The sequence below is a fragment of the Tamandua tetradactyla genome, chromosome 3 (assembly GCF_023851605.1).
Source record: "Tamandua tetradactyla isolate mTamTet1 chromosome 3, mTamTet1.pri, whole genome shotgun sequence".
NCBI classification, from domain to species: Eukaryota; Metazoa; Chordata; class Mammalia; order Pilosa; family Myrmecophagidae; genus Tamandua; species Tamandua tetradactyla.
Genome location: NC_135329.1, coordinates 18362800 through 18380948, shown reverse-complemented (window position 1 = coordinate 18380948; position 18149 = coordinate 18362800). Strand labels below are relative to the sequence as shown.

Genomic DNA, 18149 nt, shown 5'->3' with positions numbered 1-18149 from the left:
TATCTCTGCTCTAATCATTATTAATTCCTTCTTTATGCTCTGTTCTATTCATTTTCTTATCAGCTTGGATGAAGACATTAATGGCATGCTTATTAAATTGTCTGTTGGGAGAGTTAGCTAATATATTGGCACAACAGAATCAAGATGCAAAAATAGGTCATGACTGGGCAAATACAAGTAGTGTCTACTCTTTACTTATTAAGAGTGGGATGCAGATGTGAATTTATTGTCATGTGAAAGTATTCATTATAAATTTTTAAGGGATAATTGTTGAATGCAAGAACAGTCATCACAGAACTGTAATTAGTCTGTTTAAAAATATTTTTGTAAGAGTATTTTAATTTAATTTTATTTTATTTTATATATTTTTCCTTGATTTCTTTCCCCTTATATGTTTACTCTAGTATGGATATCTATTACTTATGTAATAAAAGTTCTTTCCTCCAAAGACTAGAATGATGTGATAGGTACAAATTTAAAGTTTCCATTTAAAAGTCAATTGTAAGGATTCATCCCAGGTATGCAAGGATGGTTCAACATAAGAAAATCAATTAATGTAATACACCATATCAACAAATCAAAGCAGAAAAATCACACGATCATCTCAATTGATGCAGAGAAGGCATTTGACAAGTTTCAACATCCTTTCCTGTTGAAAACACTTCAAAAGATAGGAATACAAGGGACTTCCTTAAAATGATAGAGGGAATATATGAAAAACCCACAGCTAATATCATCCTCAATGGGGAAAAATTGAAAACTTTCCCCCTAAGATCAGGAACAAGACAAGATGTCCATTATCACCACTATTATTCAACATTGTGTTGGAGGTTCTAGCCAGAGCAATTAGACAAGAAAAAGAAATACAAGGCATCAAAATTGTAAAGGAAGAAGTAAAACTATCACTGTTTGCAGACGATATGATACTATACGTCGAAAACCCTGAAAAATCCACAACAAAACTACTAGAGCTAATAAATGAGTACAGCAAAGTAGCAGTTTACAAGATCAACATTCAAAAATCTGTAGCATTTCTATACACTAGCAATGAACAAGCGGAGGGGGAAATCAAGAAACGAATCCCATTTACAATTGCAACTAAAAGAATAAAATACCTAGGAATAAATTTAACTAAAGAGTCAAAAAACCTATATAAAGAAAACTACAAAAAACTGCTAAAAGAAATCACAGAAGACCTAAATAGATGGAAGGGCATACCGTGTTCATGGATTGGAAGACTAAATAAAGTTAAGATGTCAGTCCTACCTAAATTGATTTACAGATTCAATGCAATACCAATCAAAATCCCAACAACATATTTTTCAGAAATAGAAAAACCAATAAGCAAATTTATCTGGAAGGGCAGGGTGCCCCGAATTGCTAAAAACATCTTGAGGAAAAAAAACGAAGCTGGAGGACTTGCACTGCCTGACTTTAAGGCATATTATGAAGCCACAGTGGTCAAAACAGCGTGGTATTGGCATAAAGATAGATATATCAACCAATGGAATCGAATAGAGTGCTCAGATATAGACCCTCTCATCTATGGACATTTGATCTTTGATAAGGCAGTCAAGCCAACTCACCTGGGACAGAACAGTCTCTTCAATAAATGGTGCCTAGAGAACTGGATATCCATATGCAAAAGAATGAAAGAAGACCCATATCTCACACCCTACACAAAAGTTAACTCAAAATGGATCAAAGATCTAAACATTAGGTCTAAGACCATAAAACAGTTAGAAGAAAATGTAGGGAGATATCTTATGAATCTTACAATTGGAGGCGGTTTTATGGACCTTAAACCTAAAGCAAGAGCACTGAAGAAGGAAATAAATAAATGGGAACTCCTCAAAATTAAACACTTTTGTGCATCAAAGAACTTCATCAAGAAAGTAGAAAGACAGCCTACACAATGGGAGACAATATTTGGAAATGACATATCAGATAAAGGTCTAGTATCCAGAATTTATAATGAGATTATTCAACTCAACAACAAAAAGACAGCCAACCCAATTACAAAATGGGAAAAAGACTTGAATAGACACCTCTCAGAAGAGGAAATACAAATGGCCAAAAGGCACATGAAGAGATGCTCAATGTCCCTGGCCATTAGAGAAATGCAAATCAAAACCACAATGAGATATCATCTCACACCCACCAGAATGGCCATTATCAACAAAACAGAAAATGACAAGTGCTGGAGAGGATGCGGTGAAAGAGGCACACTTATCCACTGTTGGTGGGAATGTCAAATGGTGCGACCACTGTGGAAGGCAGTTTGGCGCTTCCTCAAAAAGCTGAATATAGAATTGCCATACGACCCAGCAATACCATTGCTGGGAATCTACTCAAAGGAATTAAGGGCAAAAACTCAAACGGACATTTGCACACCAATGTTTATAGCAGTGTTATTTACAATTGCAAAGAGATGGAAACAGCCAAAATGTCCATCAACAGACGAGTGGCTAAACAAACTGTGGTATATACATACGATGGAATATTATGCAGCTTTAAGACAGGATAAACTTATGAAGCATGTAATAACATGGATGGACCTAGAGAACATTATGCTGAGTGAGTCTAGCCAAAAACTAAAAGACAAATACTGTATGGTCCCACTGATGTGAACGGAGATTCTAGAATAAACTTGGAATATGTCATTGGTAACAGAGTCCAGCAGGAGTTAGAAACAGGGTAAGATAATGGGTAATTGGAGCTGATGGGATACAGACAGTGCAACAGGACTAGATACAAAAACTCAAAAATGGACAGCACAATAATACCTAATTGTAAAGTAATCATGTTAAAACACTGAATGAAGCTGCATCCGAGCTATAGGTTTTTGTTTTGTTTTGTTTTGTTTTGTTTTTACTATTATTACTTTTATTTTTTTCTCTATATTAACATTCTATATCTTCTTCGGTTCTGTTGCTAGTTCTTCTAAACTGATGCAAATGTACTAAGAAACGATGATCATGCATCCATGTGATGATGTTAAGAATTACTGATTGCATATGTAGAATGGTATGATTTCTAAATGTTGGGTTAATTTCTTTTTTTCCGTTAATTAATAAAAAAAAAAAGTAAATTCCATCAAGCATGGTTGTGAGATGATGAAACAAAGAAATTTTGCAACAATCTTGTGTTTTGTAGGGAAGCTTTTTCAAGGAAGTTCAGATTCTTTCCACATTTAATAATCTCTCATCAAATGCTTCTGCCTCTCAGATTTGGCCTTCTTATTTTATAGATGAGGGACTCAAGAGCAGGGGCTGGTTAAGTGAACACAAAAAGAACTATACAAGAATGTTCAAAGCAGCTTCATTCATAATATCCCAAATGGGAAACTACCTAGATGTCCATCAACAAGTGAATGGATAAACAAAATTGTGGTATATTCATACAGTTAAATGCTACTCTGCAATAATTAGTGATGAGCCACATAACAATGTGGATGAATCTCAAAAACATTATATTGAGCAAAAAGAGCTGACGACACAGTAAAAGTATATACTGTAAAAAAAAAAAAAAGTCAATTGTATATTGTAGCTGCCGAAACTTAACAGTGTTATGTTGTATTTATCAAAATGGCTAGTTATAGGTCTCATCTACATTATATTCAGTTTAGGGCAAACATTTTAAACCAGAAAATATTCAGAGGAAACTGTCAAAATAGAGAAAGATAGGGAAATGAGTCCTTTAAAAATGGTTAAACAACCTGGCAATATTCATCTCAGGGAAAGGAATGGTTGGATATATAAGCCGACTTTATGTTGAGGGCTTGTTTTTTGGAAAAAGAATTAAATTTATTCTGTGGACAGAACTAGAGCCAATAGATGGAATAAATGATGAGGTTTCGGTTCAGCCTAAGAAATCGCTTTCACATTGTGTAAAGTGTTCCCATTGCTTGGACATTGCTTTGAATACTATATGATGGGTTGAGAGGTTGGTTTAAATTCCTGTCCAACTTTTCAGATTCAAACGTAGTTGGCAATTGTAATCCTCTCACTTTACTGATGTAAATAATTAGTGATTGGTTAGAGAGGGTATGTGCAGTTTAAAATTCAAACAAAGCAATCTTTTGTCTTCTTTCTGAAATTTTTTATGTTTTTAGTCATAATAATTAATTCTTTTAAAATTCTTTTTATTTCCTTTTCCTTCCTCATAGTATATTAATAATAACTGCCATTTACTGACATACCAGAAGTCAGTTAAAAGGGTCTGGTATGGGCTTTAGCCTGCAAACCACACACTTCTGCACATTTGTAAACTTCGAGTCAAACTTTTTTTCTTTGTCCCAGGGTTTGAGTATCATTTCTTTCCTCTTATCAGAGGTTCCTGACTCCTTTCCAGGGCCACATACAACTGCATTTGGTTTGATGTTTCTGATTTCCCCTTTCAGAGAACACAGAAGAGCTGTAAGTCATTGGTAAATGTAGTAACAGCAACAGCAATAACAACAGATGCACTCTGGTTGTATATTACAGCCATAGTCTTCACTGGTTTCTGACTTTAGACCTACTTAGTGTCAAATGCCATGTCATTTCCTCATAACTAAGGTGACAGTAATTCCCAGATGTTCTGATCTAGCTTTCCATTTATGTTAATTATTTCAGAGTTAGGGGATTCTAAGGTTTGCTTCTGTACTCACAGCTGCCCAATTACATTCAGTTAATTAACTGAGCTACAGGCATTGCTCAAGCAGCTTGGGCTGTTACTAAAGGGATGGCTATACTTTGACTTTTCTAATATCCTACTGCCTGATTTAAGATTTCCCAATCCTCTCTTTTATGGAAAGAAGCCAAAAGAGAGACCTTCCAGTCTCATGGGTCTATACTCTGAAAAGTCATGACCATATTTTTTCAATGAAAAAGAAATGGTTTTCTACGCATCTCTAAAGAAATGCTTTTTAGCTAGGTATTTATTAGTATTTAGGTAAGTTGATTTCCTAGGATGTTCCTTGATAGACTGCCTTCATATACAGGTAACCTTTCAGAGATAATTTATTCGGTCATAAGAATGTAACTTAGTTTAAAATAAACTATCAAAAGTTAAGGGGTTTAATTAGAGATAAGAATGAAGCAGATCTGGTTGGGACTAAGGGCAAAGGATTATACTGCCTGTACTATAGAGCTGTACCTACTGTATGAGACCGGAGGCAGAGAGATTTATTTTGTCCAAAACCTAGATTTTCTCTAACACACAATCTAAATCAGCTTGCCTGGATAGCTCATTTAAACAGCACAAACACATGGAGCCCAGAAGGGGAAGAAGGGCTTTTAATTCTGTGTAACGTAAGGTAATACCTGGGTGCATCTTAGGGTATGTTGGGCAGATAATTAAAAAGTATTGGCAAAGTCCCTTGAGGGACTGGAGAAAAAATATGGAACTATTAAAGTTTCCCACTTGGGAAACTGCCAGTGCTCTTTCAAACATTAGGGACTCCCAAGTCAATAGGCCAGTCCCTTGATCTTGAGGCTTACTCTTATGAAACCTATTTCTGAAGCAGAGAAGCTACGCCTGCCTATAGTTATGCTTAAGAGTTACTTCCAGAAAACTTCGTTTGCTGCTCAGATGTGGCCTCTCTCTCTAAGCCCAACTCTGCAAGAAAATCAATACCCACCCCACTATGTGGGACGTGACATCCATGGATGAAAATCTTCTTGACAACATAGGACGTGATTCCCAGGGATAAGTCTGGCCCTGGCACAGGGATTGACAATGCATTCCTGACCAAAAGGGGGAAAAGAAATGTAATAAAATAAGGCATTGGTGGCTAAGAGATATCAGAAAGAGTCTAGAGGCTATTCAGGGTGCTATTCTTATGCAAGCTTCAAATAGGTATTGTTTAATTGCCATGGTTTGCGAAACCTCAACCAGCATCATTCCTGTTAATCCTAAAGAACACCCAGCTATGTCTGTGATTGTGTAAAAGTTTCATACACTAAGTTTACTCTCCAGAAACTTATAACCCTTGGATGGTTCCTAGGCCAGATAAGCCCTGAATCCCAGAGGGGCCAGCCTCTTCAAGAACATCACCTAATTCCATCCTCCTATCCTATATTGTTGACACCCCTTTTCAGCATGAAAAAGTTAGAATGGGCATAGCCCAAATATCCCTTAATACTGGGAGAAGGATAAAAAGAGAAGGAGGAATTATAATAGAGAAATTAGGATTTAACAAATGAGTATGTCTACTGAACCATTATATTGATATTTCTTTTTAGCCTCCAATGTCTTAGAGCAACTAGAAGGAAAAAAAATTGTGGAACAGTAACCCGTACAAAACTTTGAAATCTGTTGTATAACTACTTGTTGAAATTTATTGTTTTTTTGTATGTATGTCTCAAAATAAAAAACGTTTAAAAAAGGGGGGTTTTAAACTGTTCACAAGTTTCATTACATTTATGTTGAACTTCTGATTAGATCTTGTGACTTTCATTTGTTTTTCTGTCCTCCCCAAACTAATGGTTAATTTTGTCAGCCTTCTTTTCTAAAATTTTAAGTCTTTCCTAAAAATGGAATAATTATAGAGTGGATTTCTTTAATTTTCCTTCTATTAGCATATTGATTTAGAGTTCTTACCTCTGTTGGAAATTTGCTCACCCAGAGAGAAAGGATTCTTCTATAGAGTAACACTGGGATTGAGTGGATTTAAAATATTGCTGTTAAAAGATGTTTAAGTTTAGAGAAAACTTCTATAGCCAAATGAAATTAAGCTGTGATGCAGATGTAAATCTTTACCTTTTCCTTACCCACCCTACCACCACTTCTAATTTTCAGTACTCACATCTTACCCATTTATATGAGCCACTCAGTTCTTACCTTTGATTCCCCATTTTAATTGTTAATGTTAAGATACTAGTGTATGTTACATTTTGGCTTTTCTACATTATATAGTTTTAGTTCCAGTTTTTGCTTGTTCCCTCCCCTTATATGTGATAAGTTGGGAGAATGGTTAAATTAGGTATGGATATGTGTTCAAATGTATATTTAAATGCATAATAATATGTAGATTTATGTAGCTGCTTATTTTTTTAATTCCACAAAAGAAATGATAAATGTTAATTGTCCTTTTATAGTATTTGAAAGGCTGCAATTACAATAAGTCCCTAAAGTACTAGACCTCTGGATTACATAATTTGCCAGTTAAACCATTGATTAATGATTTTAGAAGAACTAACCATAGAGTAGCCTGGACTATTTGGTCCTGGAATTGGAGAGCAGTCATATGCCATCATTTATATTTAAGTTACCATTAGTTCTAAGTTGAAAATTAAACTTGTAAAGAAAATTGATTTATCTGATAATAATTTGTATTCAAAGTCTATTATATTTTATTCAACAGAAATGCACATCATAACATTCACCCAGAAAACCAAGAGCTAGTAAGGGTGCTTCGGGAACAACTTCAAACAGAACAGGTATTGAAGTTATAGAAGTATGTGCATTTATGTAAGTAAGGAGTAGATGTTTTAGTTCTCCCTGCATATGAAATTGAGATGAAACATTAATAAGTTATTTTTTGGGCAAAGGGTTTCTTTCCTGCTTTTAGTTTCCTTAAATTATATATAGATTGTATATATTTAGGTTAGGCAAATGCCTAATCTTAATGTATTCATATTTTTCATGTTTGTTTTTTTAACCTGCTTTACAAGTCAGAGTTTTCCTATTATTTATTTGTGTGAGGAAATAATCATTGTCTGATTGATCTTAATGAAATGAAGTAGAAAAACTATTCTTTCTAACATGTACTCCTTGAAACCTACAAAGAAATTACTAGAAAGGATGGATTTTTTTTCCTCAGTGGTCAAATCTAACAAAACTAGTTAGGCAAAGAGAAAAAACTTTTCAGCCTCTTTGCTTTTCTCCAGACAGAATCTCTAAGAACCAGAAATGTTATATACTGTATGAAATAGGAAACTGGAAGAAGTAGGATATTTCATGCTGAAATAGCTATCATCAAAAACAAAAACAAAATACTTGCATTCCTATCCACTGAGAAATCTTCAGTTCTAACAAGGGTTTATAATTTATCCATTTACTAAATAGTTATTGTACATCTACCATATGCCAGACAATGCTCTAAGCATTTTGAAATTCAATTGTGAACTGAACAGATAGAAATTCCTACCCTCATGAAACTTTAATTCATTGATACAAGAATAGTTTTTAAGCATGTTACAAGTAACCCTCTGATCCAGAATTATTGTTATCAATTAATTCATGTCAGTATAATGTTTGGCAGTTTACAAAATACTTTTTTATATAACTATCTTATTTAATCCTCAAACACGCAGACTTGATTGTAAGTCTGCTGTTCTAATCCCCATTTAACATATTAAATTGCTAAGACTTGCCTAAATCCACACCAGTGATTACATGACTAGAGCCAACAATGCAGGAACCCCAGATGGAGGTTAGTCTTCCAGCTTTCTTTGTACCATTGTCCCATTCCTCTCCTTCAGACCTTCCTCAGGCATGGCATATAGCTCTTAGAGTGAGAATGAAGCTTGTGTCTTAGCCTCATTCTGCACTGTCCAGTATAGAAGCTACTAGTCACATGCATCTGCTTAAATCTAAATGAAATAAAATTTAAAATTCAATTATATGGTCATACTAGCCACATTGCAAGTGCTAAGAAGCCACATGTGGCTCATGGCTACTGTATTGAACAGAAGAGATAAAGCTTCCTATTCTCAAGGAAAGTTCTATTGAACACCACTGGTAATTGTTTTAGGTCAGTTAATTTCTAAAGAATAATCATGAGAAAAGGTAGAAAGGAGAACATTAAGAGCTGTATGTTTTTACTGCACCTTTAAAACCAACATAAAAGACTTTATTATCAAGATGTCACCTTGGCAGATAGACTATTCTGCTATTTTAGGAAATATGAAATTTCAGTTATAATTTATTTACCCAATTAATATTTCTTGGGTTAATTGACTGTTACAACCAGTTCATATCTTCAATATTTGATATGTTCTTTTTTACTAATTTGATGTTTTTATGTCAGCTACTGTGTTTATAAGCTGGGTGCTGGGTGCTATAAACAGGTTTTAACACATTTGTGTTTTAGCAGATATACATTAAATACTAGGACTAGCTACTTTTCTAGGGGATGGGGTACTAGACTGAATCTTATAGATAAAGTCTGTGACCCCATGGCACTTATATTCTAGTGGGTCTTTGATATTTAGATGCTTCTTGAACTGTTAATTCTATGCAGCATTTCTGTTACAATCACAACAGTCATATAACTGAGAAACATCAAGTTATTAATTTGACTATGTGAAGGATTAAGTTCAGTTTGTCAGTAGTGTTAAATTTTTCTACCTTCAAAATGACCAAATAATCTCTGAAAATACACTCTTGTCTCTTGTGAGGTTCAGTATACACGCAGCACTTATAAGGAGGAAATGTTAAAAATGAAAAACAGCTAATGTGTAGAGAATAGTTTGACATTTCTTATTCTTCAGTTTGTATATTAGTTTAGCCTTGTGTAACTCAAGATAATTTAGTCATTCCAACAGAAAAGAAAGAGAAATTCCTGAGTCAATCTAAGTTTTTATCTTTAAGTTACATTTCTGAAGGAAGGTAGAGACCCATGCAGCTTAAACAAGATAATAGTATTATCATAACCTTATCAAACATGTAATACCTTCACTATTGCATATCTAAAGTTTGATGAGGATTATGAACTTTGGGCTATAAACTTAAATATAATTAAACAAAAAGATAATTTTGAAAACCCTCTGTGTGTCATGTATAAATCCGCATGTATGTATATATATATATATATATAATTTTATTTTTCTTATCAGGATGCACCTGCTCCTGCTCGGCAGCAGTTCTACACTGACATGTACTGTCCAATCTGTTTACATCAGGCCTCCTTCCCCATTGAAACAAATTGTGGACATCTTTTTTGTGGTAAGCAAGTAATGCCATACTTGATAAAAATGAATATTTAGACCAAGACCCATATGTGTACATAGACTGGATTCCAAATTTTCTTTTTCACATTTCATATCTCCTGAGTCTTGTTTCAAGTGAATCCTTCACTGTTTATCATTTTTTGGTGGTAAACAAAAACATTTATTATTCATTTTTTTCTAGGGCAGAAAATTTCTCTCAAGAGCCCTGCCAAAGCCCTTCCTTTTTACCTCTGAGTTAACACAAAAGTACTAAGCCTCTCTTTCTTTCTGATGTCAAGAGGGTTGGTGAGGGAGAATAAGATACCTAAAACAGAAATACTGGTTTTATATTCTTTTAGTATCAGTAAGGGGTGTTTTCTACTTTCCATAATTTTTCCTGACCCTCCAGAAAGATTTCATAGGGAATAATGAGTTATCATATAGTCATTGCTTGGTATGGTCATACAAGATTGTGGGGAGAGAGGCAGAATCAGTTGCTAAATGCCCACTCTGTGCTGGGCACTCAACATACACTTTGTCTTATCTAACTCCATAAATGAGAAAACTGAGGCTAAAAGATGTTAAGGAACATTACAAAGCATCGTTTAACTGCTAAATAACAGAACCAGGTTTTAAACCCAGGTCTAACTTCAACTCCTACAGTAAGTTCTGCTACATAACTGGTGGCTTACACATGGTGAATACTCTTAAGGACCACTGTCTACTTAGATTTGTGCCATCACTTGATCTGTTTTTTTTTCAGCAGTCATATTTATTTATTAAATCCTATCTTCTATATTATAGTCTTCCTTTTCTTTTTTCTTTTTTATGAAAAATAACATACATACCAAAAAGCAATAAATTTCAAAGTACATTGCAACAATTAGTAGTAGAATAGATTACAGAATTTGGTATGGGTTACAATTCCACAATTTTAGGTTTTTATTTCTAGCTGCTCTATGTACTAGAAACTAAAAGAAATATCAAAATAATGATTCAGAACTCCTACTCATTTGTTAAACCTGAACTTCTCTATATAACTCCACCATCACCTTTAATCTTTCTGTTACTCCTTAAGGATATTTGGCTATGGTCATTCTTTTTCATGTTGGAAAGGGCTGCTGATAATATGGGATAGGGGGATGGAACTAGTTGATGTTCTGGAAAAGCTGACCCCTCCCTCTGCATTTCAGAACTTATCTGGTCCAGGGACATATCTGGAAGTTGTAGGTTTCTGGAAAGTTACTCTAGTGCATGAAACCTTTGTGGAATCTTATATAATGCCCTACATATTCTTTAAGATTGGCAGGAATGGCTTTGTTTTGGGTTTGGCAAGTTACAATATCAGCAATGTCTAACTGAAGCTTGCTTAAGAGTGACCTCCAGAGTAGCCATTTGATGTTGTCTGAACTCTCTCAGCCACTGATACTTTATTAGTAACACTTATTTTCCCCCCTTTTGGTCAGGATTGCATTGTTAATCTCACAGTGGCAGGGCCAGACTCATCCTTGGGGGTCATTTCCCACACTGTCAAGGAGACTTTCTTCCCTGGATGTCATGTTCCACATAGTGGGGAGAGCAATGTTTTCACTTGCAGTATTGGGCTTAGAGAGAGAGAGAGAGACCACATCTGAGCAATGAAAGAGATCTTCTAGAGATGACTCTTAGGCATACATATAGGTAGACTAAGCATCTTCATTACATATAAGCTTCACAAGAGCAACCCTCAAGATCAAGGGCTTGGAATATTGATTTGGGTGTCCCTAATGTTTGACACAGTACCTAGGATGTAAAGTTTGATAATTCCATATTGTTTTGCAATATTTTTTAAACGGGCAGGCACTGGAAATTGAACCCGGGTCTCCAACATGACAGTCAAGAATTCTGCCTCCTGAGCCAACATTGCACTGCCCTGATCTGTTTTTTTAACTGGCAGTATTTCTACCTGTTTGAACAGCTATATTCAAGATAGGGTCCTAGTTACTCCCAAAATGTACCCAATTTTCACATGAAGACTAATTTTAAATGTAGCATATAATAATCCTAAAATTGCTTTCTCTCCTTCATATCTTTGTCTAACAGACTTCATCATATAGAATTCTTAGGTACAATATTATTGTTTCTGTTCTTGGAAACAACATAAGTATTTGAAATCCATGGCATGCAATGCAGATTTCTCCATACTTTGTACTCATTTATTAAATACTGACCAATCTCATTATTGCCTCATTCATTTTTTTAACCTCTTCACTCAGGCATTTGCGTAAGCAGCTTGCAAATTATAAAACCCTTATTTCACTTTCTATCTTTATCTGTTTAAAATACTAAGAAACAACAAGATAAAGAAAGATCTATGGAGAGAATCAAATGTCCATCAGAGAAAGCAGATGCCTGGCATCCCTACAACTCTCCTACCAAACCTGTGGTATATACTCCTTATCTCTTTTCTTCTGAGTCTGAATATGGCCTTAATCAGCCTCTCAACACAGTATTCCACCCAGGTGTTAGGAATCAATGAGATTTGGCAGGCAACATAAATTCTTTTTGCCAAGTAAGGCTTAGATTATTCACTAAGTGTAAAACTCAGTCAGTTGAGAGATGGCTGTATTGTGTTCTTAGTTTTACCTCTGGGTTTGAGGTAATAGGGTAGATTGCTTCTGATATCCTGTTCTACTTATCAGCACCTTTCATTTAGTGTCTGTGAATTAGAAGGTTAAAAAAAACGAGTTATTCAACTTCTTAATAAGCAGAAATGTGTTTCTTTGACTAGAGGTTCAACTATATCAATATCATGTATATTGAGAGCACTTTGGCGTAATTTCTGCATGAATCTACAGTTATGTTTCGTTACAGTGGTTAAGAATGAAAGCAATGACAGGCATCACCTTATTTGCATTTGTGGCGCACATTTTATTTAATTCTCCAGTAGTCTTGTGAAGGCTGTGTTATTCTCACTTTACAGACAGAAAAATAGATTTAGAGAAATGTGACCCAGATTAAAGTCATTCAGTCATTTCTTACACAACTATCCTATTTCAATGGTTTTCTCTTTCTCTAGAGAAGGAATGTTGAGGAACAGGGATACATCAAGCTTATCATAGCAGGTGTGTATGAACTCAAGTATTTGATTTGCTGGACCACAATTTTTAGTGCAGCCAAGTGGCAATTACATAGTCTGCAGAACAAGGACACTTAAACCCCAACTTGTGAAAAAGAGAGATGTAAGATTAAGTGAAGTAATACATGTTGTCATGGTCAGGTTCATGTGTCAGCTTGGCCAAGTGGTGGTACCTGTTTGTCTAGTTGGGCAAGTGTGGCCTGTCTGTTGCTATGAGGACATTTCGTAGAATTAAATCATGATCACATAGACTGCATCCACATTTGTAATCAGCCAAGGGGAGTGTCTTCTGCAATGAGTGATGCTTAATCTAATCACTGGAAGCCTTTTAAGGAGGATTCAGAAGAGACAGGCTCTTTTCCTACATCAGCCGGTGAGCCTCTCCTGTGGAGTTCATCTAGACCGTCCTTTGGAATTGTCAGCTTCGCAACCTGCCCTACAGATTTTGGATTCTATGTTCCTGTGATTACGTGAGACACTTTTATAAATTTTATATTTACGAATATTTACTATTGATTCTGTTTCTCTGGAGAACCCTAGCTAATACAACTTGGTACCAGGAGTGGTTCTTAAGAAACAGAATCTTAAAAATGGATTTTTATGAATGGTTTTCTACTCTTACTGGACTCAGACAGTAAGGACTCTGATTCCCATAATCAGAATGACACTGCCAGTCCATGGAGTGAGGTGGCAAAAGAGCTAGTCAAAATATCACCATTCAGTTCTTCTAATGCTTCACTTGCATGAAGCCAGGCTCTGGGTGATAATGTTTTTGACACCTTTACGGAGTTTTGTGGAAATAGGAGGTATAGAGATGTTGGCTGGTTGTTGTTAGATACACTGGATACATTAATAAATGAAAAGGATGGGCTTAAGGCTTCAAACGAGAAGCTTAAGCATTGCCTGATAGATGTAGAAATTTCTATGAGTGTCCTGAAGGAAAATCTTATTTCCTATAGTTGTAGACTTGAGATCTCTGATAATCAGACTCAGAATCTTATTGTTAGAGTAGCAACTTTACAACATAAACTGAAATCTCAGTCTTGCATGGTGTCTGTCGTGAAAGTGAGGGCACTGATTGGAAAGGAGTGGGACCCTGAAAAATGGGACGGCGACATATGGATTGATAATGGTGTTGGGGGCAAGGTTGAAACCCTAGGTCATGCTGAATCTTCTCTAGATAACCCTGTAATAGCCTGCCCTGAGGACATAGCTGCCCCACCTCCAGCTGGCCTTGAGAAGTTGGCCACCCAACCTCCATCTGAAGGGATTAGCCCTAAAGTGATTAATCCTGTTTGACCAGATGAAACTGCAAATGAATGCCCTGAAGCAAATGGCTTGGAAGATATTTCTAATTCTTTTCATGACCACCCCCACCACCCCTCATTTCTTCCAGATCTATAACTGGACTAAAGTCCCAACAGGCCCCTAAAGGCTCCTCATCACACATGAGGAGGTACGTTATACTCCAAAGAACTGTGTGAGTTTTCCAATTTATATAGACAGAAATTAGAGGAATATATGTAGCAGTGGATTTTAAGGGTGTGGGATAATGGTGGGAGGAATATAAGGCTGGATCAGGCTGAATTTATTGATATGGGCCCACTAAGCAGAGATTCTGAATTCAGTGTTATAGCTCAAGGGGTTAGAAAAGGCATTAACAGTTCAGATGGTTGGTTGAAACATGGAACAAAAGGTGGCCAACATCTGAGATTGAAATGCCAGAACTGCCCTGTTATAATGTAGATGAGGGGATCCAGAGGCTTAGAGAGATTGTAATGTTTGAGTGGATTTATCATACAAAGCCTGCTCTTATACCCCAGGAATGTCTGGAGGATGCACCTTTACCTCAGTGCAGAACAGTGAGAAATGAATTTGTGAGACTAGCGCCATCATCCCTGAAAATCTCTGTAGTTGCTCTTCTCTGTAGGTCAGATATTACTGTGGAAACTGCTGTCAGTGAGCTGGAATCCTTAACACAATGGGGGTGACAGGATCCCAAGTTGGCAGAAGCCACGTGGCAGCACTTATTCACCAAAGACAGGGTAGACATGGCTATTATAATAGCAAATTCAAAACAGGAGTCAAAATAATCCTGACTCACAGAGATTTGTGGCATGGCTAGTAAATCATGGGGTACCTAGAAATACAATAGATGGGCAGTCTACTAAATTCTTGTTTGAGCTGTATAAACAAAAGAGTTCTAGGTCAAGTGAATAGAAGTCTAACCTGAATTACAAAAACATAGGCCCCTTAAATCAATTTCCAGACTTGAAACAGTTTACAGACCCAGAGTCCCTTGAATAAAGGGAAGGCTAGGTCTCTTTGGGGGAGAGCCCTGTTACACTGCCACAAATATTTGCTGTTAATCTTCCTCCAAGCTTTCCCCAAGGAGACCAGTGGCCTTTTCCCAGGGTGACTGTACATTGGGGAAAAGGAAATGATCAGATATTTCTGACCCAAAACGTCACTCTGACCCACCTTATGGAGGCCAGGTGATCGATGGAGTTTTAGCTCAGGTCTGTCTCACAGTGGGTCCAGTGGGCCCCCGGACCCATTCTGTAGTTATTTCCCCAGTTCCAAATGTATAATTGGTATAGACATACTGAGCAACTGGCAGAATCCCCACATTGGCTCTCTAACTCATGCAGTGAGGGCTATTATGGTGGGAAAGGCTAAGTGGAAGCCACTAGAACTGCCCCTACCAAGCAAAATAGTAAATCAGAAGCAATACCAGATTCCTGGAGGGATTGCAGAGATTACCGCCACTCTTAAGAACTTGAAGGATGCAGGGGTGGGTGATTCCCACCTCATCCACATTCAACTCTCCTATTTGGCCTGTGCAGAAAACAGATGGGTCTTGGAGGATGACAGTGGATTATTGTAAGCTCAACCAGGTGGTAACTCCAATTGCAGCTGCTGTTCCAGTTGTGGTATCATTGCTTGAGCAGATCAGTACATCCCCTGGTACCTGGTATGTAACTATTGATCTGGCAAATGCTTTTTTCTCAATAGCTATTAGTAAGGACCACCAGAAACAGTTTGTTTTCAGCTGACAAGGTCAGCAATACACTTTCACTGTCCTACCTCAGGGGTATATCAACTCTCCAGCCCTATGTCATAATCTTATCCTCAGGGACCTTTATTGTTTTTCCTTCCCACAAGACATCACACTGGTCCATTATATTGATGATATCATGTTGATTGGACCTAGTGAGCAAGAAGTAGCAACTACTCTAGACTCACTGGTAAGGCATTTGCTTGTCAGAGGATGGGAGATAAATCCAACAAAAATACAGGGGCCTTCCACCTCAGTGAAATTTCTAGGTGTCCAGTGGTATGGGGCATATCAAGATATCCCTTCTAAGGTGAAGGATAAGTTGCTGCATCTGGCCCTTCCTACAACCAAAAAAGGCACAACACCTAGTTGGTCTCTTTGGATTTTGGTGACAACATATTTCTCATTTGGGTGTGCTACTCCAGCCCATTTATCGAGTGACCAGAAGAGCTGCCAATTTTGAGGGGGGACCTGAACAAGAGGAGGCTCTGCAACAGGCACAGGCTGCTGTACAAGCTGCTCTGCCACTTGGGTCATATGATCCAGCAGATCTAGTGGTGCTGGAAGTGTCAGTGGCAAATAGAGATGCTATTTGGAGCAAAACCTTACCATCTGCTGCAGATAACTACTCTCCTTTTGAGAAACAGCTTTTGTCCTACTACTGGGCCTTAGTAGAGACTGAATGCTTAACCTTGGGCCACCAAGTTATCATGAGACCTGAGTTACTATCATGAGCTGGGTGTTGTCTGACCCACTAAGCCATAAAGTTGGGCATGCGCAGCAGCACTCTGTCATAAAATGGAAATGGTATATGTGAGATAGGGCCAGAATAGGTTCTGAAGGCACAAGTAAAAGTGGCCCAAATGGCCATGATCTCGACTCCTGCCACATTACCTTCTCTTTCCCAGACCAGAGCTATGGCCTCTTGGGGAGTTCCTTACAGTGAATTGACTGAGGAAGAGAAAACCCGGGCCTGGTTTACAGATGGTTCAGCACAATACGCAGGTAACACCCAAAAGTGGACAGCTGCAGCACTACAGCCCCCTTCTGGGGTGTCCTTGAAGGACAGGGGTGAGGGGAAATCCTCCCAGTGGGCTAACTTCGAGCACTGCACCTGGTTCATTTTGCTTGGAAGGAGAACTGGCCAGAGGTGCGTTTGTATAGTGACTCATGGTCTGTTGCTAATGGTTTGGCTGGATGGTCAGGGACTTGGAAAGACCATAATTGGAAAATTGGTGACAAAGAGGTCTGGGAAAGAGGTATGTGGATAGACCTTTCTGAGTGGCCTGAAAACATGAAGATATTTGTGTACCATGTGAATGCACACCAGAGGGTGACTTCAGCAGAGGAAGGTTTTAATAATCAAGTGGATAAGGTGACCCTTTCTGTGCATACCAGTCAGCCTCTTTCACCAGCAACTCCTGCCATTGCCCAATGGGTTCAGGAACAAGGTGGTCATGGTTTTAGGGATGGAGGTTATGCGTGGGCTCAGCAACATGGACTTCCACTCACCAAGGCTGACCTGCTTGAGTCAGCCTTGACTCTGCTGAGTGCCCAATCTGCCAGCAGTAGAGATCCACACTGAGCCCCCAATATGGCACCATTCCCCAAGGTGACCAGCCAGCTACAGGGAGGCAGGTTGATTACATTGGACCACTCCCTTTATGGAAGGGGCAGCGATTTGTTCTAACTGGAATAGACATATACTCTGAATATTGGTTTGCTTTCCCTGCATGCAATGCTTCTGCTGAAACTACCATCTGTGGGCTTATAGAATGCCTTATCTATCGTCATGGTATTCCACATAGCATTGCTTCTCATCAGGGAACACACTTCATGGCAAATGAAGTGCGGGAATGGGCACATGCTTGTGGAATTCTCTGGTCTTACCATGTTCCCCATCATCCAGAAGCAGCTGGATTGATAGAACAGTGGAATGGCCTTTTGAAAACTCAGTTATGGTGCCAACTAGATGGCAGTACCTTGAAGGGCTGGGGTAATGTTCGCCAGGAAGCTGTGTATGCTCTGTATTAGTGTCCGCTGTGTGGTGCTATTT

The 18149-nt window shown here is 37.6% G+C and overlaps 1 protein-coding gene across 7 annotated transcripts in view; it reads left to right on the top strand.

Annotated features, from left to right (window-relative positions):
• The window catches only part of RNF170 (ring finger protein 170), a 45453-nt gene that overhangs the window by 8933 nt on the left and 18371 nt on the right, over positions 1–18149 (top strand). For all 7 annotated transcript variants that reach the window (XM_077152630.1, XM_077152629.1, XM_077152631.1 and 4 more), the window contains 2 exons: positions 7349–7424; positions 9825–9933. In XM_077152630.1, coding sequence (XP_077008745.1) covers positions 7349–7424; positions 9825–9933 — 185 coding nt within the window. The remainder of the gene's footprint in view (positions 1–7348; positions 7425–9824; positions 9934–18149) is intronic.